This window comes from Metopolophium dirhodum, chromosome 1 (genome assembly GCF_019925205.1).
Source record: "Metopolophium dirhodum isolate CAU chromosome 1, ASM1992520v1, whole genome shotgun sequence".
NCBI classification, from domain to species: Eukaryota; Metazoa; Arthropoda; class Insecta; order Hemiptera; family Aphididae; genus Metopolophium; species Metopolophium dirhodum.
The window spans coordinates 32,616,296-32,642,340 of NC_083560.1; the positions used below are offsets into that span (position 1 = coordinate 32,616,296).

The 26,045-nt window shown below is 28.1% G+C and overlaps 2 protein-coding genes across 2 annotated transcripts; one reads left to right on the forward strand and one right to left on the reverse strand.

Annotated features, from left to right (window-relative positions):
• Nucleotides 1–78: 78 nt before the first annotated feature.
• LOC132935008 (zinc finger protein OZF-like) lies at nucleotides 79–25,935 on the reverse strand. The gene is made up of 6 exons (XM_061001442.1): nucleotides 25,482–25,935; nucleotides 25,079–25,250; nucleotides 21,094–21,208; nucleotides 19,567–19,649; nucleotides 19,222–19,395; nucleotides 79–2,232 (listed from the first exon to the last, which is right to left on the reverse strand). The coding sequence occupies exons 4-6, from the start codon at nucleotides 19,611–19,613 to the stop codon at nucleotides 912–914; spliced, it is 1,542 nt and encodes a 513-aa protein (XP_060857425.1). The 5' UTR covers nucleotides 19,614–19,649; nucleotides 21,094–21,208; nucleotides 25,079–25,250; nucleotides 25,482–25,935; the 3' UTR covers nucleotides 79–911.
• On the forward strand, nucleotides 7,438–8,265 carry LOC132936940 (uncharacterized). The gene is made up of 2 exons (XM_061003755.1): nucleotides 7,438–7,573; nucleotides 7,678–8,265. Exons 1-2 carry the CDS (start codon nucleotides 7,486–7,488, stop codon nucleotides 7,986–7,988), a joined length of 399 nt encoding a protein of 132 aa, XP_060859738.1. The 5' UTR covers nucleotides 7,438–7,485; the 3' UTR covers nucleotides 7,989–8,265.
• Nucleotides 25,936–26,045: the final 110 nt, after the last annotated feature.

A 26,045-nucleotide genomic window follows, 5' to 3' on the forward strand; every position in this document is an offset into this window, starting at 1 on the left:
TTACCAGTAGTTACACTTAAAGTTAAAACCATTACCAAAATATTATAAGCGCATTTTACATGTCTAAACGCTCTATCATATTATAGTAAAACAAGTATTAATATTTAATATATTTATATAATTATACATGTATTTGTTAATATTTTATTTTTGCTATTCTAGTATTCTATAGTAATTAATGCCTATTATACATCGTGAATTTTGATTGTTTACTATTCATCAAATATTTATTGGAATTGATGAAATGCTTCATATTTTACCTAAGAGCCAAATCTTTGGACAGGTACATTCATATTAAAAAGCGTAATGTTATATATATACAGAAGTTTGGCATTTATACAATAAAATATGATTATAATAATGTAGATTGGAAGGAGTATAGGTATGTCCAAGTATATATTAAGTTAATTTCAGCTAAGAAATAATTTTAATAATAATCATCTACTAATCAACATATATTAACATACTTTTAGATACTAATCTATAAAAACTATAAGATAATTTAAATTCAAGTTAATTACAAGTTAAAAGTTTAGAAGTAATATTTAGTCAACCCATGCATGTTGATTTACAGGCAATAATAAATAATAAATACGTTTATTATTACGTCAATTATTTTGAGTTTATTTAAATATTATTAATATCGAATACATGTTTGAAAATAATATTTATCATTTATTCAAGAATAAATAACTTTTTAAGTAATATTGTATTACCTAGAATAATTAACGCATATCAAAAATGATGTGTAATCACATGTTTTTTTAAGTTTGCTATTTTTTCAAAAATATGGTCACATATAACACATTTATGCAAATATACTCTAGTATGTGATTTTTTATGTCTAATCATATTCAGCTTGTAAGGAAAAGTTTTAACACAGCTCTCACATTCATACCGTTTTTTTTCCGTTACCTATGCATACTTATATGTTTTTTCAAAGTTGTTTTCTTAGAAAAGGCTTCATCACAGATTTCACATTTGTACGGCTTTTCGCTGGTATGTGTCTTTAAATGTCCCATCAAATATGTTTTCCTAGAAAAAGCTTTATCACAGCTATTACATGCAAACGGCTTTTTTCCTGTATGTATTCTTGTATGACTTGTTAAATTTGATCGATCACAAAACCTTTTGCCACAGCTATCACATTTATACGGCTTTTCGTCGGTATGTGTTCTTTTATGAATTTCTAAATGTGTTTTCCGATGAAAAGCTTTCTCACAGGTATCACATTTATACCACTTTTCTCCGTTATGTGTCCGAATATGACTTGTTAAATTTCGTTTGAGAGAAAATACTCTATCACAGCAATCACATTCGTACAGCTTTTCTCCGGTATGTGTTAATTTATGAAATGTTAAATTACTTTTTTGATAAAAAGCTTTATCACAGCTATCACATTCATACCACTTTTCTCCGTTATGTGTCTTAATATGATTTGTTAAATTTTGTTTGAGGGAAAATTTTTTATCACAGGTATCACATACGTACGGCTTTTCTCCGGTATGTGATCTTTTATGTAACATCAAATATGGTTTGTTAGCAAAAGCTTTATCACAGATATCACATACATACGGCTTTTCTCCGGTATGTGTCCTTGAATGAGTTGTTAAACTTGATTTCTTAGAAAAGGCTTTATCACAAAGTTCACATTTATATCGCATTTCACCGGTGTGTGTCCTTGAGTGAACCGTTAAATTTGATTTCTGAGAAAAGGCTTTATCGCAGATTTCACATTTATAAGGCTTTTTGCCGGTATGTGTATTGTTATGTCTCATCAAATGTGGTTTGCTAGAAAAAGCTTTACCACAGGTATCACATACATACGGCTTTTCTCCGGTATGTGTCCTTTTATGAATAGTTAAATTTGATTTCTGAGAAAAGGCTTTATCACAGATTTCACATTTAAATGGCGTGTGACCGGTATGTGTCCTTGAGTGAGTCGTTAAATTTGATTTCTTAGAAAAGGCTTTATCACAAATTTCACATTTATATGGTGTTTGAACGGTATGTTTCCTTAAATGTCTCATTATAAATATTTTGTAAGAAAAAGTTTTACCACAGCTATAACATTCATACCGCTTTTTTCCGTTATGTGTTCTTTTATAGCTTTGGACTGTAGAGCCTATGGATTTGCTTTGGTTGACAATGACTGTACCTCTAAATTCAGCAATTTCAATCACATCTAATTCCTTTTTTATGTAATTTTTGTTATTTTCTTCAGTTTTAATTCTAAAAAAATAAAATAAGATATTTTAAAAATAAAGGAAAATAAATATAACTACATAATATTATGTAGATTTTAATAATAAATTTGAGGTATATCTCATGAACCAAGTTGTTATGTTTTTCAAAATATTATACCTAACTTATACAGGGACACTCCCTTCCCTCAAAATTTTTATGTCCTGTAATATTCATCTCATCATATTTACTTATTATATAAATTTGTATATAGATTGTAAATTTTCTTAAGAAAAAAAAACTTTTACATGGACAAAAACTTATATTTTGATAATATGACGTATATATTTGTTTAAAAATCTATTTAATATGTTCAAATATATTGAATACATTATTTTATAATATAAATAGAATTTTTTTATATATATATCTTAGGGTGGTCCTTATTTATATGGGTCAAATATTTTTGTTTGAAAATTGTACCCCCTTAATTTGTTAAGTTATATAAGTTAGTCATTTGGGAAAAATTTGGAAGATCTCACTCAACCCCTTCTGGTGCCGCATTAGGGTTGAAATATGGAAAAAGAGGGTAGTTGTTTTTTTTTTTTTTTATTTAATTCAGAAGGTATAGTATTTAACGAAAATATGCAAAGAGCTAAATGATAGATTTTAACATTGTCTATAAAAAAGCATATTACGTAAATTCTCGTAAGTCCATTGGTTTTCATGGAAAACTATATAATAAAAACATTCAATGTATTGTAATATACATTTTTCTCGTTTATTTAAAAGCTTATAATATAAATATATATGGATGTATGATAACAGTACAATTTTGATTTAATATGTAATAGTTAATCAGTCGAAGAAATACTGTAAACATTTGTCGGTGGCTATGGAAATAATTATTTTTAGAATTCAACTGTTCTGTTACCCTTGTTACCACTGAATAATATTGCTAAGTCTTATCATATCTTATTTTTTTCGTTGGCACATATTATTATCAAAATATTTACGATACTGTTTTCATAGTTTAATGTACAACACACACCATTTTAGTATTCGATAAGTGGTCTAAGCGTATTGTTTGTCGTTTGTCGTTGAATTTAGAGATTAAGTTGTACTTACAATTGATTAATTGTTTCTGGGACAGGATATGAAATATCTTCAGCTGTGTATGATACTTTACAAAAATGGTCATTACTAGATAAAGTCGAAGCATTCGTATTTGATACTACAGCTTCTAACACAGGGAGGTTGAATGGGGCAGCCATACTATTGGAACAAAGTTTAGAAAGATAAATTATATTTTTGGCGTGCCGACATCACATTTTTGAACTTGTCTTACAAGGTGTATTTTTAGAAGTTAAGTTGTTTACCATGACAGGACCAGATATATTACTTTTTAAAAGATTTCAACACGCGTGGGAAAATATTGATAAAAGCAAATTTTCCACATCGGTTTCTGATTTCTATATTCATAATATTTTAAAAAATGATGCTGACGAAATTATTTTATATGCGACAAAAAAATTACTGAAAATCTTCCTCAAGATGATTACCAAGAGTTTTTAGAACTCGTTATCATATTTTTAGGCGGTGTTCCACCTCGAGGCATTGCTTTTAGGCAGCCTGGCCCATACCATTTAGCCAGATGGATGGCTAAGGCCATATATTCTTTAAAGCTATACATATTTAAAGATCAATTTAAATTAAATAGCAAAGAAAAGGCGTTAAAAAATATTTGTTGTTTTATAGTTAAATGTTACGTTTAGGCTTGGTTTTCGTCACCCAATGCAATTGAAGCTCCAATTAATAATATATTATTTTTAAAAAAAATTAGAAGAATATAAATTGTACAATAAAAGAATTTCAGACGTAGCATTAAAGAAAATAATAAATCATTTGTGGTATTTAAATCCAGAGTGTGTTGCATTTTCGATATTTGACGATCGTGTAGATAACAGTACGAAACTCAAAATGAATGAGAAAATATTGAGTACCTACGATTCAAGCATAAACGATGATGAGGAAGAAATCAAGTTGAAAAAAAAAATAGCACTGGAATTGGAAGACGTTTCACAGTTTATTCAAAAAGATCTTTTAATTGATTTAATAAACTCTAAATCAATTGGAATGTTCAAGAGATTTCAAATTTCCACAGTTTTAACTATTGACCCGGCCAATTGGAATAATCACGAGGACTACAAAATAGGAAAACAAATTATAAACTCACTAAAAGTCGTAAATTGATAAAAGTCAAGCTCGTTGAAGAATATAACAAGAAATTTACAAAAAACGAAGAACAAAAACAACTTGTTTTACAGGTAATATATTTTACTATTTTCAAAATAAATTAAACTTAAAAATGTTATTATATTTATGTTGTAAAAATTACACGAAAATCAAGTAAATAAAACCAAAACGTATATTACAGAATCTTAAGACTTTTTTAGCCGTAATGTTTTTTTATATTATTTAATTCTGTATAATTGTTACTCAATATATTTTGTCCTAACTACACGATAAGTAGTCAAATTAATGTATATTTTTTGGTGTCAAAGTGAATCTAATTCATACTTGTTACTTTTAGGAGATAACAATTGAAAATTCCTTGTAATATCGAAAATACCAACAAAAAAATTCAGTAAAACCAGGATATTTTACGAAAAAAACAGTTTTTAACTAAATCAATTTTGTAATTTTGTAATTATATCCTAATGTTTATATTATTAATAATTTTTTTGCAAGAAAAACTTTCTAAATATTTTAGAGCCATTTATAGGTAATCAAGGTATTAAATTGTCAATAAATAATAATTCGCTGAGTTTTTATAAAGACTTGAAAATTTACTACCAAGTTGCTTACAAGTGGTTATTATTTAAACTTAAAAAGATGTTAAGCGTAAATAAAAATGAACATGATAAAATTATATCAAATTATTTTAAATTGGAAATTCTAAAAATTGTATTTCTATATCTAATAATCAAAAATTTAAGACTGATTCCTCATCAGTTTGTCTACCATTAACAAAAAATAAATGTACAGAAAAGTTGTTTCTCGTGGAAGGATATTTTTATTTGAGTGTCATTTAAAAGGATTAAACCATACTTAATAACTTTCACCGGATATTTACCTATGTGATTATTATAAATATGAATATGTCCACATAATACCTGTGTATTCTAACTCTACATTATGTACGACCAATTACTGACCGATATAGGACTATGGCCAACCAGAGCCCCAAGGCCAAATAGAAAATTTTAATGGGACCTTGATTTATATGATTGGCTACTTTGTACAGAAACAACCAAAAAAAAAATAGTGTCTATACTTAAAATATGAGTTATTCGCTTATAACAGGGCAATTAATGATACAACGTACACACCGTTTTACCTATAACACGGATATAATACAAAATCCATATTTGACCACAATTTTTTAAGTACTTGCATTTTACTGGAATTCGAAAAATTAAATAATATTTAAGACAAACTCCCAAAATTATTAGTGGACAGGTACTTCAAAAAAAAATATTATGACTTAAGAAAGGTACAGGTAAAATTTAAATTAAACAAAAAAGTACTAAATAAAGACGAAAGACGAAAATTAAAATTTGCTTACAGGTTGATCAGTTGTTTTCACATTGCATACATTTTATGTGAAAAAATATTGGCCGGCTTACCAGATGTAATATACAATAAAATATAAATGTATACATTAGGGTGTTCCTTAGCTATAGATGATGGGAAAAAAATATCATAAAATGTTTGGTCTCACCCCCTAATATTGTGCCTATATGTATAAAAATGAACTACAAAAAGTTTTGGTTCGATCAGATAAGGTTAACCCGTGCCGACTTGTGATTTAAGTTTGAACTTGCTACATTTTTCAATATTTACGAAAATTTTTAACATTTTCATAAATATTTCGTTAACCTTTAGAAATATCGATATTTTTAATATTACATATTTTAAAGTAAATTAAATTTGCTATAACTTTTATTTTATTACATTTTTTCATATCTCCAATGGTTCGTGAAGTATTTCGACTTGAGTCCAAAAAAACACAATTTAGGTAGTTTTTCATAATTATGAATTATTGCGCGGGCTAAAATAATTGTTACAAAACTCCCATATGAAATTTTCTATAAAGTTATTTTATGTATTTTTGCCTTCATATTATCGCTGGTAATATAACAATCACAATACAAGTATAATGTTGAGGAATATGTTATAAATCAAACTTCTATACATAGGTGTCGAGAAATATATCGTCGCGAGCGCAGTGAACTAATTAAATTACGATTTAAAGAATCTGCACCTAATTACGTGGTTGTACATTGGGATGGGAAATTATTACCAGACACTAAAATGAGAAATACAACTGTAGAACGACTACCAATTGTGATAACAAGTACGAATATCGAGCAAATTATAAATGTTCCGCAACTTGAGCGGTCGACAGGCAAAGAACAGGCTGCAGCTGTGTGTAATGCATTACAAGAATGGGGATTATGTGATATTGTTCAGGCATTGTGTTTTGATACAACTGCTTCCAATACAGGACGCTTAAATGGAGCATGTATTTTAATTGAACAAAAACTCGGTAAAGACCTATTATATCTTCCTTGTAAGCATTATATTTATGAGCTAATTTTGAGATCTGTTTTTGAAATTAAAATACCAGAAGTTACATCAAGCCCAGCCATTCCATTATTTAAAAATTTTCAAAAAGAATGGTATAAATTAGATATTAACAAATGTAACATCGGAATTGAAGATCAGGCATGTGGCGTGGCTTTAGAAAATGTTAAAGAAGATATTCTGAATTTTGTTAAAAGTAAATTAGAAACTAAACAGCCTCGTGGAGATTATCGTGAATTTTTGGAGTTAATATTTATTTTTATTGGCGGTAATTTGGAAAATAAAATTAAAATGCATCCTCCCGGAGCCATGCATCAAGCCCGGTGGATGGCACGAGCAATTTATTGCTTAAAAATATTTTTGTTTAGAAGCCAATACAATATTTCCGACTTAACAAAAAAAGCAATCGGTGAAATTTGTGTTTTTATTATTAAATTTTACGTCAAAGCTTGGTTTACTTGTCCATTGCCAAATAAGTCCCCAAATCAAGACTTACAATTTATAAAAGATATGAAATTATATGAAGTATTTGATAGAGAAATATCTAGAGTATCAATTCCAAAATTATGCAACCATTTGTGGTATTTAACTGAAGAGGCTGCTGCATTATCTTTCTTTGATGATTCTATACCACTAGAGGTAAAGCGTCAGATGGTAAAAGCCTTAAAAAAAAAAGCGACAAAATATCCGGCCAAACGATTGATAATTAAACCAAACCAAATAGATGATAAATTTATTGGTAAGTAAATAAACATTAAGTTTAAAAAATATATTGAATACGTTTAATAATTCATAAAATAAAAAATAAGCAATTAATTATATTTAATATTATAATTTTTACAGAAAAAAATATTGACGCATTTATAACAGAAGAAAGCTTAAAACTATTTTCCCGATTTAACATTGATGACGGATTCTTAAAACATGATCCGACTTTTTGGGAATCTAGTGAAAGTTACATAAATGGTAAAAAAATTATTAATTCATTAAAAATAGTTAACGATACTGCAGAGAGAGCCGTGAAGTTGATGGAAGAATACAATTCTACACTCACATTAGATGAAGAACAAAAACAATTTATACTAAAATGTGTACAAGAACATCGGAAAATTTATCCAGATTGTAAAAAAAGCACCTTACAACAACAATATTAATTTTCATTATTCTATAGAATTTTTTTTTATGATAAAAATATTTCATTTTTTTAATATATATTATAAAACATTAACATAATTATTAATTATTCTATAACATTGTTTATTATAATTAATCGTTACTATGTTGCTCGTATTTCCAAAGATATCGTGTTTTTTTAGAGTCAAATCAATATAATTCACGAACCATTAGAGATATGAAAAAATGTAATAAAATAAAAGTTATAGCAAATTTAATTTACTTTAAAATATGTAGTATTAAAAATATCAATATTTCTAAAGGTTAATGAAATATTTACAAAAATGTCGAAAATGTTCGTAAATATTGAAAAATGTAGTAAGTTCAAACTTAAATCACAAGTCGGCACGGGTTAACCTTATCTGATCGAACCAAAACTTTTTGTAGTTCGTTTTTATACATATAGGCACAAAATTAGGGGGTGAGACAAAACATATTTTAAAATCAAAAATTAAGGAACACCCTAGTATACATATTAGAAAGGTAAGTAATGTTAGTATAAAATATATAATAGTAGTATAATAAAATTGTACCATTCCTGAATCCGAGGCACTTTGTTTAAACCCTGATTAAAAATTATTTTAGGATTAATCTCTCATAAAAAGAAAATAATGTTTTAGTAAAAACGAGTGATTTTAAAAAAGGAAAATAATATGAAGTGACTCGTTTCGAATATATTGGAAGTATTGTCACGTCACAGAATTTTAGGCTTTTATTAATATTATCATAAATTTCCCCAAGCATACTTTTCCATATATTATCAACGATTAAGCGTACCTGTTCGGTACAACAATCGGCATGAATATTATTAGTATGCTATTGCACGTCTAAAATATAAAGTAAACAACAACGTTACACAACATATGTCCCCCAACCTCAGCTCTACGTAGTATCCGCCGACCTGTCGCCGAGGCTGCCGCCAATCATCGCCGTCGGCGTAACGGTCACGTATTGGCAGGTCATTTCAAAACCATATTAAATATTATTGTACAAAAATCCTAAAATGACCTGTATGAGTTTGAAATGAGTCTGCATTTGAAATGCGGGAGAAACTGCTGAATATTTACAAGCGGAAGTCTGAGGAAAGTATACATTTGCTTCAACAGAAATTTTTCAGTTATTCCAAGAAACCAGCAGATGACATGTCAAAGCATATTTCTGAATTGATCAATTTAGGAAGGAAACTGAGTATGGTGAGTATATAACATGGTTATAACAAACATTTTAATGACGTTACCAAATGAATATAATCATTTTGACAGTGCATGGGATTCTATCCCAGCGGAAAGTAAAAAGTAAATAATTTAACTAGTCGTTTGTTGATCAAAGAATCACGGATACTCCAGATCAAAGTTGGTGAACAAGAGAAATCGAGTGCATTTCCCGCCAAATTTCAAAACATATCTGATGGAAGAAACGGCAGTTATGGTTAAGGTAAAAAAGAATTTACTAATAAAAATAATGTTATATATTATAACTGTGGTAAAATTGGACATTATAAACAAGAATGTAGAAATTACCTACGTAGTATGAACGGTGGCAATACCGGTACTACAGATAAAAATTTAAATGCATTTGTAAGCGAGTCAAGGATAATATTACTTCAACAGATACGTGGGTATTAGACTCAGGAGCATCGGATCATATGAGCGCGAACTTAGAATGGTTTACAACTTATACTAAAAAGACGATACTGCGGCAGGTTTTGATAAAATATCAGTCAAACTACTAAAAAACATTACAACATTTATATCTGCCCCTCTTGCGCATATATATAACATGAGTTTATCAGAAGGTATTTTTCCAACGAAATTTAAACTAGCAATAGTCAAACCACTTTTCTAAAAGGGAAACATAGAAATTATGAGCAACTATAATTGCTATGCTATGCAAAATATTAGAAAAAATTGTGAAATCTAGACTAATGAGTTTCTTGGAAGAACATTGTCTTCTTTCAAAGAATTAATTTGGGTTCAGACCAGGTGTAAGTACTGTAGATGCAATTTATAGCGTTTCAAGGTATATAATATAAAAAGGGTTGGATCATGGTGATAAAACTATAGAGATTTTCCTAGATTTCGCCAAAACATTCAATACTGTTGACCATAAAATACTGTTAAAAAATTACCAATTTTTGGAATAAAAAATCATAGTTATAACTGGCTTTTGAGTTATTTAAAGGACAGGGCGCAAATGGTTATGATAAATAACATTCTAGGAAATGAACTTCAATTTAATTTCAATCATAGGCCACTCACATATCTATTTAACATTAAGAACACATCGTCACAATTAATGTGATGGCGATTACAACTCGGAGAATTCGATTACGAAATTATTTATAGAGCAGGGTCATTGCTTTCAAACACATTTGTCGAGATATTACAAAGTGCTAGGTCAGGACAAATACATCAGAGTTTAATAAGAGCAAAAGATTTACTAGAACATTTTAAAAACATTCAACTTATTCTACCTAGTGGGACCAATATGCCACTCGAGGTGCAATATAGCAATGTTTACGATTTAGTAAAGCTTGCCGATTTGACGGTATATTCTAATAATAATAACATTGTTTTTATTTTAAAGATTCCACTAGTGTATCAACATGTTTTAAGTTTATATAATTTAATACCACTTCCAGTGTGTACAGATAACAAAAAGAAATGTGTTCGCGCCGGCGGTAGCGTCGTAATAGTCCGTCCACACCGACCGATCACACACACACACACACACACACACACACCGCAAGTTTTGTATTTATTATTTTTATGTCAATTGTGTCGTCCGTGAATTATTATGTAATAGATAAATGTAGATAATGAGTTATGTAATGCAGCCGCCGACGGCTCGCTGTGTGGAAGCTTTAACACGGCCGCCGGAATCGAATTTAATGTATATTAAACCTAAGCACGATTTTTTAGCTGTAACAAAATCAAAGGAGCTCTACTCGACTTATGACAATTTTAATCCCACCATTTGTAAACCTGTGCACGAATTTTTGGTATGTCCCGAAACGCACCCTTTACATTCTAGGAGTATGAGACCAGTGTGTGAAATACTCCTAATGCAGGAGCCGCGAGAGGTACCAGAAAATTGTGAGATACGACATATCGAAATGGCAACAATAGTGTTCCACAAATTAAAACAAAAAAACGAGTGGTTATATGTTACAAATAACGATTCATTATTCGTCACCTGCGATGGAGACCAAGAATCAAAGAACCACATATTAGAAGGAGTCGGGATAATTTCATTAAACGAAACATGCCGTGGTTATGCGAACAGAGACGTTCTCATTCCAGGACGCATAGCAGGAAAATCTCAGTATACTGATTTCATTCCAACATCGGTCATCAGAGACGGAGAGGAAGACAACAGCCAGAAGCAGTATGCCAAAATAATGGAGGCACATCATGTAAAAACAAACCAAATGCACGACATGAACGCAATAACTTATACTAAAGAACAAATCACGAACCAACGACAACATGAAGACCGGTACGATCAAATCGAAACAAATATATATATATATATATATATGTCGTAATTGGGGGAGCTTCTATAATGATTATTATAACAATAAACATTATAATCGTCTGGTTCGTCAGACAGGAAACAACAAAAACACCACCACCCAGACCATGGGAGTGTCCTATCATTATGAAAATAAATGGACACAAACCCCAACAGCAGAATCAACAGCGGAGGTCACCAACACAACACCAGAAAAAGTAGAAGTTGTTCCAGAGGAAGTGAGCGTAGTGTCCAACCTAATCTATCCCAAATTAAAATTCAACATGAATTAATGGGTGGAAATTTCTATACTTTATTTTAATTATTTTTTTTTTTTTTTTGAAAGTCAGAGACTTTCATCTTAGAGGGGAGGGATGTAGTAAACCCAAAAGCCATTATATTATTTTAAATAAAATAAGTAAAATAATAAATTATACATAGTATAATTTATGAGTAGAAACGTAGGTATTAATATAATCCTAAATAACAGGAAACATAGAGCAAAGGTGAAAACAACAAGTAGTTTTACCTAGTCACAAAATAGTGCAATTCAAAAATATCAGGGATGTATTAATACCCACAGCTATAATACGATATTAAACAATATCACGTAGAATAAATTATATATTTAGTATAATTTATAAAGGGTAATATAGGTAGTAATATGCAATGTAAAATAGGCCTAAATACAGGAAGCGTGGATCAGAGGTGAAAACAACAAGTTGTTTTACCTAGTCCCATCATAATGCAATTTACTAGGGAAGTAATATTAGAATATAGATATCACGCCACCAATACGTCATTGTTAGAACCCGCATAAATACGGGTAGAGCACCTACTATTACTTAGAAGATAGTCAGCCCTCGTCGTAGGTCTATCAAGCTTACGACAGTGCTTATAGTTATTTTGTAATTAAAACTTGTAATAATAAAGTGTTATGTAATTGTCATATTTAAAAAGTCTAAAAAGTGTTATTAATTATTTACCTATCTTTCTCAACCACGACTCAAGACGACAACGAACGTGCTACGTCGTTTAAATGATTATTGTATTAGTGTTCAACGTGTCCTTCACCGGGTAATTAAACAATTGTATTACATACCTAATAATGTTATCTATAACTAATCTATAAATTATACTTGTGTCAATATTGAATATATATCAACCCTAACTGTCACAATACTTTAATATTATACAACAAAATGTTACTTGTAAGGTTATGGCCAGTATAAACTATGTAAGAACGGTTAGTTTTCCTTGATCACCTACAACCTAAACTCAAAACTGCATAAGACTAAGTCACGGCCCACTATAAGATATATCCATTGTACTTTGTTAGTATTATTGTTTGTAAGTCTTTGGTAATAAAACATAATGAATAATGATAAATGAAACTGAGTCCTTGTTATTCAAATATAAGATTATATTAGCTACCAAACCCTAGTCATAGTAAATATATATTCATAAAATCTAACTACCGTTTCTTATACAGTAAAATAGTTAACTCGTTATTTTAAAGCTCAGGAAGAACAGAACAAGTTCAAGATGTTGAGTTTTATTGTAATTACATTGATTTTATAAAAGCAAAATGCAAACCTATACAGTGAACCTAGTGGTTGAATGCAATTTTCCGCTTCCAATATTAACAATAGGATGACTATCTGTATACAGGGTGATTTTTTATCGTGAACCAGTTAATATCTCGGGAAGTATTAGGAATTTTAAAATAAATTTGTATTTTAAACTTTCTAGGTTTTATTATTTTACACTGTGCTACAATTTTGATAATTCTAACTTCCTTCCTTATTTGATAAAACACTATCAACTTTCGATTTTCAAATGGCAATGCCTATTTTCGATAACAAAAATCTATAAACATACTGAAAAAAATAATTTTAACGTTTACAGAATTTAATTTGAGTAATCCGTTTGCGACTTATTAATGCCTAAATATTCATTAAATTTACTGCTACTGGGCAATTTAACAAACCCAACAGGAAAAACCAGAAGTCAAAGCAAAATTGTATCTCAATTTAACAATAAGTCGTAACGATCATAATCCATAATAACTAATAAGTACAAAGGTCACGCAAATTGGACCTTAATATCTTATCACCACTCCCAGCTGAACACATCTGTGATGTTTACCGAAATGTTTCATAACATGTGATTATTTGTTGATAACCTGATAATTGATAACCTTTGTCACTTCATACTTCATAATTTTTATACGACAGTTAAAACTTAAAATGCTTATAATCTAACACCGTGCTTAAAAGTTAAATTATATTAAAATACGTAATATGTAATTAATTCATTATTTCTATTAAGTTGCTTTTATAAGTCATGGTAGTTAGTGCATTTGAATTTTTGTTAACTTGTTCTTATCATTTGGAAATGTTTGCATTCGTTTTAAACTGACATCAGAAGATGTAATTTCGATAATTTGGTATATTTAACTATTTACACTAGGACTTAAAAGGTACTTTATATCTCATAGAAAAATTATATTTTTTATTCATTACCATTATTTAAAATTTGAGAATGTTATGTATAGTTTAATTATTTAACAATTTGTTAATGCCTTCAATGTTATATTTATTTATGATAGTATAACAATGTACTAACGCATGATACATATCAAAGACTTAATAGTATGTAACTATTATTGTATTTTTGTATTTTTTTCAAAATTTCTTTCATTCATGACTTGTAATCTTTTACTGGAGACGGATTCATATTCTTAAATTGCAAGTCATTGTACATTTTGTACATATCCAATATTTCAAATTTGAAATTAGCATTTTCATCACAATTCAATGTGTAATTTTCAGTTATTTACAAGTATCTAGATTCTAGATACTCTAATATATTTACCATAACTTTACTTTAATTCCTGACACGTGACTCATGACTAATGAATAATAATTTCTAAAGAATTAAAACATTTTTTTTAAATTCTTGAAATATAGACAAGATGAACCTAACCATTTTGAATAAGATATTTTTTAAATTTCATAGTTGTCATTATTCTCAAATATTCTTTAATTTCTCTAAAAGTTGTTGTTTATTTGTACAATTGTACCTATCTAGGATTTCAAATTTCAAATTAACTTTTTCATCAATAATTCAATGTGTATTCATTGTTTATTTAATTTTTATTTAGCCCACTGATTTAAATTATAACTGATATTAGATATGGTCTATTTTCTTCAAACAGTTTACGAAAAAAAGTTTATTATGTATGGTAAATTATTAATAAAAAGCAATTTTTTATCTCTCTAAGTCATTGTTACTAAGATTTCAAATGTGACATTATTTTTTTTATTTAACTATATTCTCCATATTATTCATATTGTGTCATTGTGATGTCTGATGATATATTTTTACTTTAATGTAAAGTGGAACAATTCAGCATATTTCAGCATCTAAATATCTAGATTTGCTAATGTATTTACTTTAATTTCTGATTCATGACTCATGAGTAATAAATTATGAAGAATTAAAACATTTTTAACATTTTTAACATTTAGACACGTTGAACCATTTTGAATTAGACATTTTTAAATTCCATAGTCTTCATTATTCTCAATAAAATTATTCTTCAGTTTATCTAAGTCATTGTTCATTTGTGCCTAAATGGGATTTCAAATTTCAAATGAGCTTTTTCATCACAATTCTATGTGTATTCTTAATTTCCTACATTTTTAAATGTGACATCATTTTTTTTATTAAATCATATTCTCCATATTGATATTGAAATGAAAAGTGGAACAAATCAGAATATTTTAGATACTTATATCTAGATTTGCAATTTTGCTAAATGTATTTAACATTATTTTGACTTATGAGTAATCATTTTATAGAATTCAATAATTTACTTAATAAATATTTACATGTATGGTTTTTTGTTGGTTTGTATCAATAAAATTATAGAATTTATAACTTTTTGTCTTTAAAACTTTAATGCAGTTATATTTTACAAGGTTATTTTACGAGGTTTCATACAAAAGCAACTATTTTGAGGGCTTATGAATGCCTTAGAATTATTTTCTACTGATTTGTTTAAACATTGGTCGCATTTAATAGTGTAATAAATATAGAAACCAATACAATGTAGAGGACGATTGAACTCATTTAAACCTCTGGCAAGGACCAAAATTCTGCAAGTCTAAAATGGCAGTCATAATTATATTGTATTGAGAGCATATAACTTACTTGTTGCAAATAAAAGAATTGCGAGTGTTTTAAACAATTGGTTGGTACCTATATTGATGTAACATTTTAAAGACTTGTAGACTGTTTATAGTTTATTTTACAAGGTTATTTGCACAAAACCAACTATTTTTAACCAATTTAAACATATAAATACTTTAAAATACCTATTTTTTTAAGAAATTTGTTTAAACATTAGTCTAATCTAATAATGTAATAGTAAGCGAAATAGTAAATATACATATAATATTATATGATTGAAACTCTTGTACGAACAATGTTCACTAAGTTTAAATTAGGTATGAAGTATGTTTTTACTAGGCATTTAAAACTGCTGACTTTCATAAACTCTACATTTCTTTAGATACCTACCTATATTGGATATTAACGAATAATGAATTTGCTTTTAAATTTAGTTTACCATACATAATAGCTCAATTATTTTAACATAATAATATTTACTAAATTACAACAATAATGTATCATTTTATTAGTGAATATTAAAACACGTATCAAAATTGTACACATTTCAAATATATTCACATTTATTAATACTAGATTAAGTTTTAAAATGGTCTTTCGGAAATAATGAATTTCCTTTTAAATTTATTTTACTCTGCATAATATCTTGATTCCTCGGTAATTTTAATATACTAATATTTATAAAACGGTTCAACAATTATTTGTCTTTATATCAGTGTTGATCCTTACTTATCAAAATTGTTCACATTTCAAATCTATACATTGATTAATATTAAATTAAAAGTTTTAAAATTGCTCTGAATCCAGATGGAAAATGCTTCTAAAAAATGTTCAATCCCGGTCTAAAACCTAACTTTATTCACCACTAAAAATATATTATAATGATTTTATACTGATGCAATTGACATATTTAAAATACTTGATAATTATGTTTGATGTCATGATTGGGACTTTGATGTTGTTATAATTAAATTGAAAAAATCATATTATAATTTATAAATTTTATAATTATATAAATTTTTATTTTCCATATTATAAGATTTCTACTTATTAGAGCAAAAAAATTTCACAAAAATGTAGTTTAAATTACTTACACAAATGTGATGTATTTTACCAATGTTGTGTAAATATTATCTGACTTCCATGTAATGATAACATGCGCTCCATACCACAGAATATGTTAATCTCTCCTATATACTATCGTTTTTTTTTTTTTTGTACAAAAGCATTGGAGCAATAGGTACAATTATTTATAAAAGGAAAAATTCATAATACATTAATAATTATTAAATACATTTTTCAATAAATTCTGTCAAAATTGCCTTGTTCTACTATTCTAGTGTATACATATTTGCTCATATTTGTATGCGTATGTGTTTGTGTTTAATGCTTTTAAGTCTCTAAGTCTAGCCATAATATTAAATCTTTAATAACTTTTATTAATTTATCTAGGGTAGTGGACATGTTAAGTGTTAATTTTTTTTATTAGTTATGACCTCACCCAAATTCTGCAAAAGTTTGCACTATGGAAATTTGTTCATACTCTAGTAAAATTATTGATAACTAATGTGTTTATTGCCTTTGATAATTTAGTATTGAATTAATGTCCATTATTTGGTCCATTCACAGACAAGATAGTTTTGATATAAAATGCAAATTATACATTATACAAAATGTATATCCCAGGATACCTAATAATTAAAAATGGAAAGTCGGGTAGGCACTATGAACAACAGGGGCTCTGGGCCTATAGCCCCGCAAACAGATTAACAATACAGGACTCACTTCGATGCACAAAATATTGTAATATCAGTCTGATGTATGTTATTTGTCGTGTCACTTTATTTGTGTAATCAAAATAACTAACATATTCTATTTTTTTTTTTAGTATACACAGATTATTTGTAATTATTTATTTTTAATGAAAAGAAAACCTAAAAATGGGAGGGGCATTGAAAAATGAACTAAAAAAAAAACAAAATGTGCTCTAAATCCAGAATCCAAGTACATACTATGTCATATACATATTTAGTATCCGTATATTAAGCTAATAAAGTTGTCGGCAAATTTGAAATCTAATTCCCATATTATACACAAAAATATTGCTGATTTGATAGAAGTATATTTTTAATTAAATTCAAGTTTGTTAACCAAAATACAACATTAAAACACTATCAAAAAATATAATATGCATTGGAATAATTGGTTTAAATTTTAAATTTATATTTTAAATAATACACATAATTTAGTATTTACTTAAAACGTACTCTGTGGTTAAACGTTCAAAGAATAATAATTAATTAATAATTAATATTCGATATATTTTGATAGTGGGAAACTAACATTAACGATTAACCAATAACCACATTTTTTCAGAAACAGTTTACCGGCATTTATTATTGTTTATATACTCGAGGCACGTGATGGTGATGAGACCACATAGCAGGAATCTGTAAACAGTGCTATATTATGTAACTATAATAGTAAATTGTCAAATTATTTTTATAATTTATAGTTGATACAGCCGTGCTGCTGCTGGCTAGTTGTTCACTGACACTCGGTATTCTGGTGGGAGTGATGATAGGACACTTTTTTTTTCTAAATAATAGTATTGTTTATCTATGATATATCTTGTTATTATCGATTATGACCATTATGAGTATTGTTAAATTGAGTGTAAAATAGTAAAACCTAGAAAGTTTAAAAAAAATTATTTTAAAATTCCTAATACTTCCCGAGATATTAACTGGTTCACGATAAAAAATCACCCTGTATTATAAAATCAATGGTAATTTTAATTATGTCAAAGAATTTCAAATGAGTTTGAGAACAATTAGAGATATCAAAATTTGGCGTAATAAGAACCTGTGAGTTCAACCTACTATATTCAACATTACCTCAGGCCTAGTAGAATGATCAATTTTGTAATAGGAGCTGTATACTCTTTTGTTGGCAAGCGAGTATTACAGCACTCCATAGCAGCTAATGCCGTTTAGCTGGTCATCACTTATAAAATATGGAATAGCCTATCTGTTTATTATTAGGTATATCAATGTTACTACTCATTGTCAAGGTTGGTATTAAAGAATTAAAATGTTAAAGTTAAGTTATATAAAAAGTTACTGTTTTTATTAAAAGTAACATCAAATTCGACAAGTTTATTATTAATTCATTATCTGCAGTTAAAATTAGTTATAACCTACCTAATATATTTTATAGTTATATCAAGTATTTTTTACAAATCTATCACCTACTAGACAATCACAGTTTGATGTAGAAAGGGATGTGATTTTTCAAACAATTTAAGAACCAAAAATTAACATAAGTTATTAATCATTTTGGTTAGTGGTACTATTGGAATTCTATAGCTGGATGGTTTTTTTTTCTATTATTTTTCTGCACAGTTAAATTTTAAATGTATTTGTTAATAAATTGTTGATCACTTAAATAAATAGTATTGTTAAATTCCATGATAGGCTATGAAGTAAAATATACAATTCTTACCCTATCTGTAATAATTGATCATTATTATGGTTTGTTTCATCAATAATTTCTTGTTTTGTGACTTTGTTAGATAGATGATCAACATTATTATGGTCTGCTTCATCAATATTTTCCCGTTTAATAACTGTTTTCAATATTTGATCATCACATTTAACGATTGGAATTGTCAAAAAACTGTGTGATAAATACATAAAAGAAATTTCAATTAAATAATTATTCCGATGGTAATTACTGTTCAAATCAGACACAATGTATTAATTGCATAAATTATAGAAAAATAATTTTAAAAAGTAGGTTAAAATTTCATATTTTTGTAATGTTTTACTACCTAGTGTATTTACTTACTTGGCATTTATTCCTAAATCATTAATAGACGTCCTTAACGGTTCCATTCTAAAGATTGTGTAGTTCTTAGTGTTTTTTGATTACTGTGAACATAAGCCATTAAAATTATATACCTTTTTAATAAAACTGGTCATTAGTGTGGGGGGAGGAATTTCCCTTTACGGGAGCAGGACGTATATTTAGTAATACATCTTGTTTGGTATGCAAACATTTTGGCTCCACAATTAAAAACATGGAGTAGTCCTACCAAAACAAATGTGTTAAGACTAAAAAATTTAATTTATTATTGGGCTCTATACTTGCTCTGCTCTTCAACTGCTTTTAACCGCATTTGTATCAACAATTAATTAATAAGATCAAATTCTAATTAATATTTAGTTTAAATAACAAACCATAGATTAATGGGAAATGCAAAAATATATAAACTGATTTTTATAATATAGGTATTAGGGGAATACAAAGAAGTAGATATGTATTGATAAAGTTATAATAGTGTACATAAGCGTTTAACAGTGATGTACCGATGTATTATGTGAAACTGTGTGTAAATGATTTATCGTTTAAATTAAATCTTAGGACATAATAATTTATGATTGGAAACAAATCATATAAAATGATAAGTTGTACAATATATACAGTTAAAAAAAAACCCTATTTGTTCAAAATCTTAAACACTACAAATGTCACTAACCTCGAATTCGGTTCACTAATTTGGTATAGTAAAAAATAGGATTCCTAATTACATTTTTTTTGCCCTACGTATCTTTTCTGTTACTTAGCTATCTTGGCTATTTTATATACATAATATTATATCCCCAGGATACTGGGCCATATCAATTTAATCAGTGTGATTTTTTCACATAGCAAAATTACACTCAGCAGATCACGTTTTAACTGTTAGTTTAGAAATTAGAGTGAATCGACCTATTTTGAAACTTGATGGTAAGAAGATTATCTGTATTCTTATGTTGGTTTTTTAAGATAGTTATAACTCACTTAAAAACTGAATAATAGTAAAAAAACCTATATACGGTCACATAATAGGTCGTTTCACTCTAATGTTTAAACTAATGGAGCTAAAAGTGATGTGCCGAGTGTAAATTTGGTATGTTACGCACTTGTAAGACAGAGACAACACATGGGATGGTGTCATCTTAAATAAAATGGATAATTTTAGCAAACATATGACTATAATATATGTTTCATTGTATACCAATACTCTGTTCGCCAAGAGAACACGCAGCGACCCGACAAAAATCAGTTCATTCTGCGCATCTCCTCGCGTCACCCACCAATAGCTGCCGACTGTGAACTGGTGTCGCTAGAATCGGTGTCGATCAACTATTGTAGTTGCAAATCTTGGAGGGGGAAATAGAGCTTCCGCGAGCAAGCAGCCGTCAGTCTGCATACGCAGAACTGGCGTGTTCTCACGACGAACAGAGTAAACATAGAAAACATTGAGTTTGGTATTCAATTTTGATTCATCTACAATAAACTGTTGATTGAGATACATTTATTATAACTTACAAGGTACTCACTGCTTATTCACACTGTGAACTGAGGTCAAACAATGTCGTTCGTGGAGGCGATAATAGTCAGGCAGTGGTCGCTGTAGGGTTACGTGGGACAATCAAATAAAGAGCTGAAATATGAAATAAATTATATAAAATTAGTAAAGAAAAATCAAAAATAGTGATTGTCAGACAAAAATTAAAATGTACAATAACCTTTTAACTAGTAATACTAAATATTATATCTTATATTATTTATAGGATAGTACACTGTTTATCTAACATTTATTTAACACCAACTAAAAGAATTAGTTATTAATTTTTAAAATTACTATATTATTGACAACATAATTGAAAAATGGACAATGTAAAAGGAAAGTCCAAAAAATTGATTGTCCAGGAAGTATTAATTGATATTACAGTTAATCTCACAACTAATATTACTTGTAAATTGTAATTACTATAATAGTATAAATTTTATCATTCTACCTATTAAAAATAATACCTTAAAAGAACATTAAAATCCAAAATAAGATTATATAGCATACATATTAAAGTATGTAAGTATGTTTAATTATATTAAATAGTATAAATAAGGTATTTTTTTTTTTTAATATTAAATTTTTTTTCCACTGACATTTTGGGACATTTGTGGGTAAATTTTATTTTTAAATAGAAACTTATTATAATAATTTGTATAACTGTATTATACAAACTAGTTAAACTAATCTAATATATTATTATTAAACCTTGATTAGATGAACTTTGTAAATTACTTGATTCGATCAATAACGTTTTGCAATTTAGTAGAGCAAATTAAAAATAATGCATAAATAAATATAGGTATTTCTCCTTCAATCAATTGTTATAATGTGATTAATATTATTTTAAACAAATTATAATGCAGTATTATAACTTTTAAACTATTGATTAAAATGGACAACTAAATCATTCTGCATTAGAATTTTAAATTAAAAATACCAATCATACAATTAAAATTTAACATATTAAAAGTAAATGAAGAAAGCTTGGATTTTTTATCGATCCAAACTAAATATTCTAATGTTATATTTCTTTTACAAAAAATTGCTAAGAAAATGAATATATAATGGTAAATTATAGATGTACCTTATTAACTCCAATTCCACTATGCCGACCAAGATTTAATTTTTTTCACTTATACAATATTTAACAGTTCAATACTTAGGATTAATATGCGCATTTTCAAGTTCAGTTGAATGTATTCAATGTTTTGGTTCAATTTTTTCTTCATGAATCCTAATGGATTTACTTATGCCTAATAAGAATGTAAATTAACTAAAAGGTATTATTTATAATAGGTAGGATCCTAAAGTAAATACGAGTTACACATGAAATACAATTCTAAAATTTTTAATATAATCATCAAGTTTAAATTTAAATAATTATTAGGTATATAAGTATCTATTTTACAATATTACCTACTCGAATAAATACATCAATTTCATTCAAATAATCAGCACAAAATAAATAATTGATTTCATATATTTAATTTATTGAAACCCTATTTTTTCATCATGTGTTTAAAGATTTACTAGTTTCTAATACATTTTAATTTTGTTTATCAACTTCTCCCAAATGTATCGTAAAGATTTCAATTTGTATTTGTATATTGTAATGATATGTTAAGTATACCTTAATATTATTATTTTGTAAAGGTGCCAATAAATACCAACCTGAAATCTATCAAGATGAAAGTATGTATTAAAAAAGTACGTCAGCGGTGGTGGATGTTTGTCCATCGTCCCTTCGGGCCTCGGACACGATAGTGTAATTTTACTGTACTCGATTTGAATGCAATGATAGCATTCGATAAAAAACGATTCTGAGCGTACGAGGGAATCTTTTTTATTTTATTTTATTCGTTTCTATGGTGATAAACATAGCGTTTTAAGAACAGCTTAAGAATGATTTATATAAATAAGTAATTTATATAATTATAATTATAATTTATTATTAAGAAATATCATAAAAATGAAAAAAAAAATATAAAATAAAAGAAAAAGCTCAAATGTTTCGTTACCATGTCTAGGTATGGATAATATAAGTAAACAACCCAAATTTCAAGTTTTTACTAATGTTTTTAACCAAATTACAACAAACAAAATTCCAAAAATTAAAATGTATAAAAAGAGCTCAAAAATTGCTAAAATTCTCTGAACTTTATACAGTAAGGAACAAAATCCAAAATACAACAAAAAATATCTCTTGTCATTTTTCATTTGAAGTAATATTTCTGGTAGAAAACGTCGTCTGTAATTATTTAATATTACAAAATCGTGAAATTGTACGTTTTTTCTCCTTTAATTGCTTTTATTTCGAGTAGCGTTTCGAAAATCGAAAAATAACCTCTCTAAAGTACCAGTTCAAGAATATTACCTTTTAGATAAGATGCTATACTTGATACTTTTGAGCAAGTTTAGAGGGAGAAAAAGTGTTAACAGGATAAAAAAGAAATAAACATAATTGTAAAACCATTACATTCCTCGCTCCGCTCAGAATCTAAAATGTAGAACGAACATAAAAAATGGAAGTCTAACCTGATAGCTATTATTATTTACATTTGTAAATAATATTATTGGTGGTAAAAGGTAAATTACTATCCTCAATAATAAGCAGTTGATTAATACCTACGTACCTATAATGTATTTAATATATACACTATTAATATACAATTTTTAGTGTGGATTTGTAATTATATTAACTACTTAGGTACATTTTAAGTGTTTTGCTTAAAATCCGCATAAAAAGCTGTACATTTTTGCTCCTCTAAAGGGTAGTCATTGTGATCTACTGGTGAACTTAACTAGAGTAATATTTTCAATCAACTAATAAGCCGAGTGTTTACTCCCTATGGATATACAACTGTGAAAATTATCATACCTATCCTAATTGCATAATATATTTTAAGTATTTTCTTCTAAAATGGCTATACCTACTTTACTGTTTATGACTTATTTATATAACAAATTTAATTATTTTGTTATTGTTGAACTTAGGATAAATAGAATGTAGGTATAGATCTTAATCATATTTTCATATTATGGATGGTTGTTAGTCCGCCATAGATTTACCTACATTTAAAACATTTTATTGACTATCAACATATTTAGCAGTTACATTGCAATAGTGAATTAAAATATGTTAATTGAAGTTGTCCTGTATTAAGTAAATAAATAAATAATTGGTAGGTAACATAATATAGGCCAGGAATGGCAAATATGATTTGTTCAACATACCAATTTATAACACAATACAACAAAAAGTTTCAGTCGTTTCACTAATTATATTTTTAAACACAGAGAATTTTTACAAAATATAAAGGTAAAATGAATGATAATAATGTAGATAAAAATTATTTAAAAAATCAACTTTTTTTGATTGTTTGAAACATTTTACTTCATATAACTTGAAAAAAATTTTAATGTCTGCTTAATTTGCGCTTTGCTTTCGAGGATATAAGAATAAATCTGATTTAATGTTAGATGATATAATTTTTTTGATTTTTTAATTGATTCTCATTTGAAAAACAGAAGTTTGTATCACCGCAGGACACTCCTTAAAAATTATAATAAAGATAATAAGAAATATGTTGTTCTGAGAAGTTTACATTAGAGTACATAAGTGTTAATAAGAGATTATGCAGACGACTATGCAAAATGTTGTGTAATCGTTAAATAAAATGTATAATTTAACCAAACATATGACTAAGTACGTTTCATTTTAAACTTAAATAGAAAACATTGGGTTCAGTCTTTAGTATTACATTTTTATTTACCTGTCTACTATAAACAATTCATAAGAGTTTCTCACATCAGCAATATCAAAGAAATTTTTTTTAGATTAAAGTTTAAATTCCTACATAGAAAATATAGAGTTCAGTATTATATTTTGATTCATCAAATCATCTTCTAAAAACTGTTGATATAAGATACATTTATTACAACTTACAACGTACTTACAATGTGAACGGAGGTAAGACGTTATCAAGTGGCGAAGATGGTCCGGAAGGGGTTTTTGTGGGACAGCAAGCGATTGAGTGTAACAAGTCCGGAAACCAACGTAGTCTTGATGTCAAACCTTTTGGTCGCGAACTGAGAGTTTATCGTTGCGGACTCGATGCGTTAAACCGGGCTATTGACAAAGACAATTAGTATGGCCGTTGGTTTTTATTTACTTGTCTACTATCAACAATTTATAAGAGATTCTCACATCAGCAATATCAAAGAAATTTTTATTAGATTATAGTTTGAATTCCTACACAGAAAATATAGAGTTCAGTACTGGAGTTCACTTCTGTTCAGTATCTTCTAAAAACTGTTGATTTGAGATACATTTATTACATACAACTAACAACGTACTTACAATGTGAACGGAGGTAAGACAACGGCGAAAATAGTCCGGCAGCGGTCGATGTAGGGTTTCGTGAGACAGCAAGCGATTGAGTGTAACAAGTCCGGAAACCGACGTAGTCTTGATTTCAAACCTTCTGGTCGCGAAACGAGATTCGGTGCGGGCTCGATGCGTTGGATCGGGCGATTGGCAAAGACAATTAGTATGGCCGTTGGTCGGAAAAGGAAAGTGCGCGCTCTTCAGCCGATAGACGGACCGACGAGTGGAAGTATAACTATTTGGTATTTACTATGCTTCGACTGATGACGTGAATTCGCTAACTAGTATTTACACACACTTATATACTACACTTTATACTAAATAGAAATCTGCGGTATTAACTATTTAGAAGTCTGTTCGTAAGCCACAAGATTTTAGATACATACCATCGTGGTTGTGAGGAGTGCTTTCTCAAAAGTGATGAGTGATATGGCAATTTAAGGTGTACTGCAAGTTTGAGGTTAGGAAAAACATGTTCTAAAACATTTCTGCAAACAACTCCTAACACAACACTCGTCGTATAGGCGAAGGGTACGC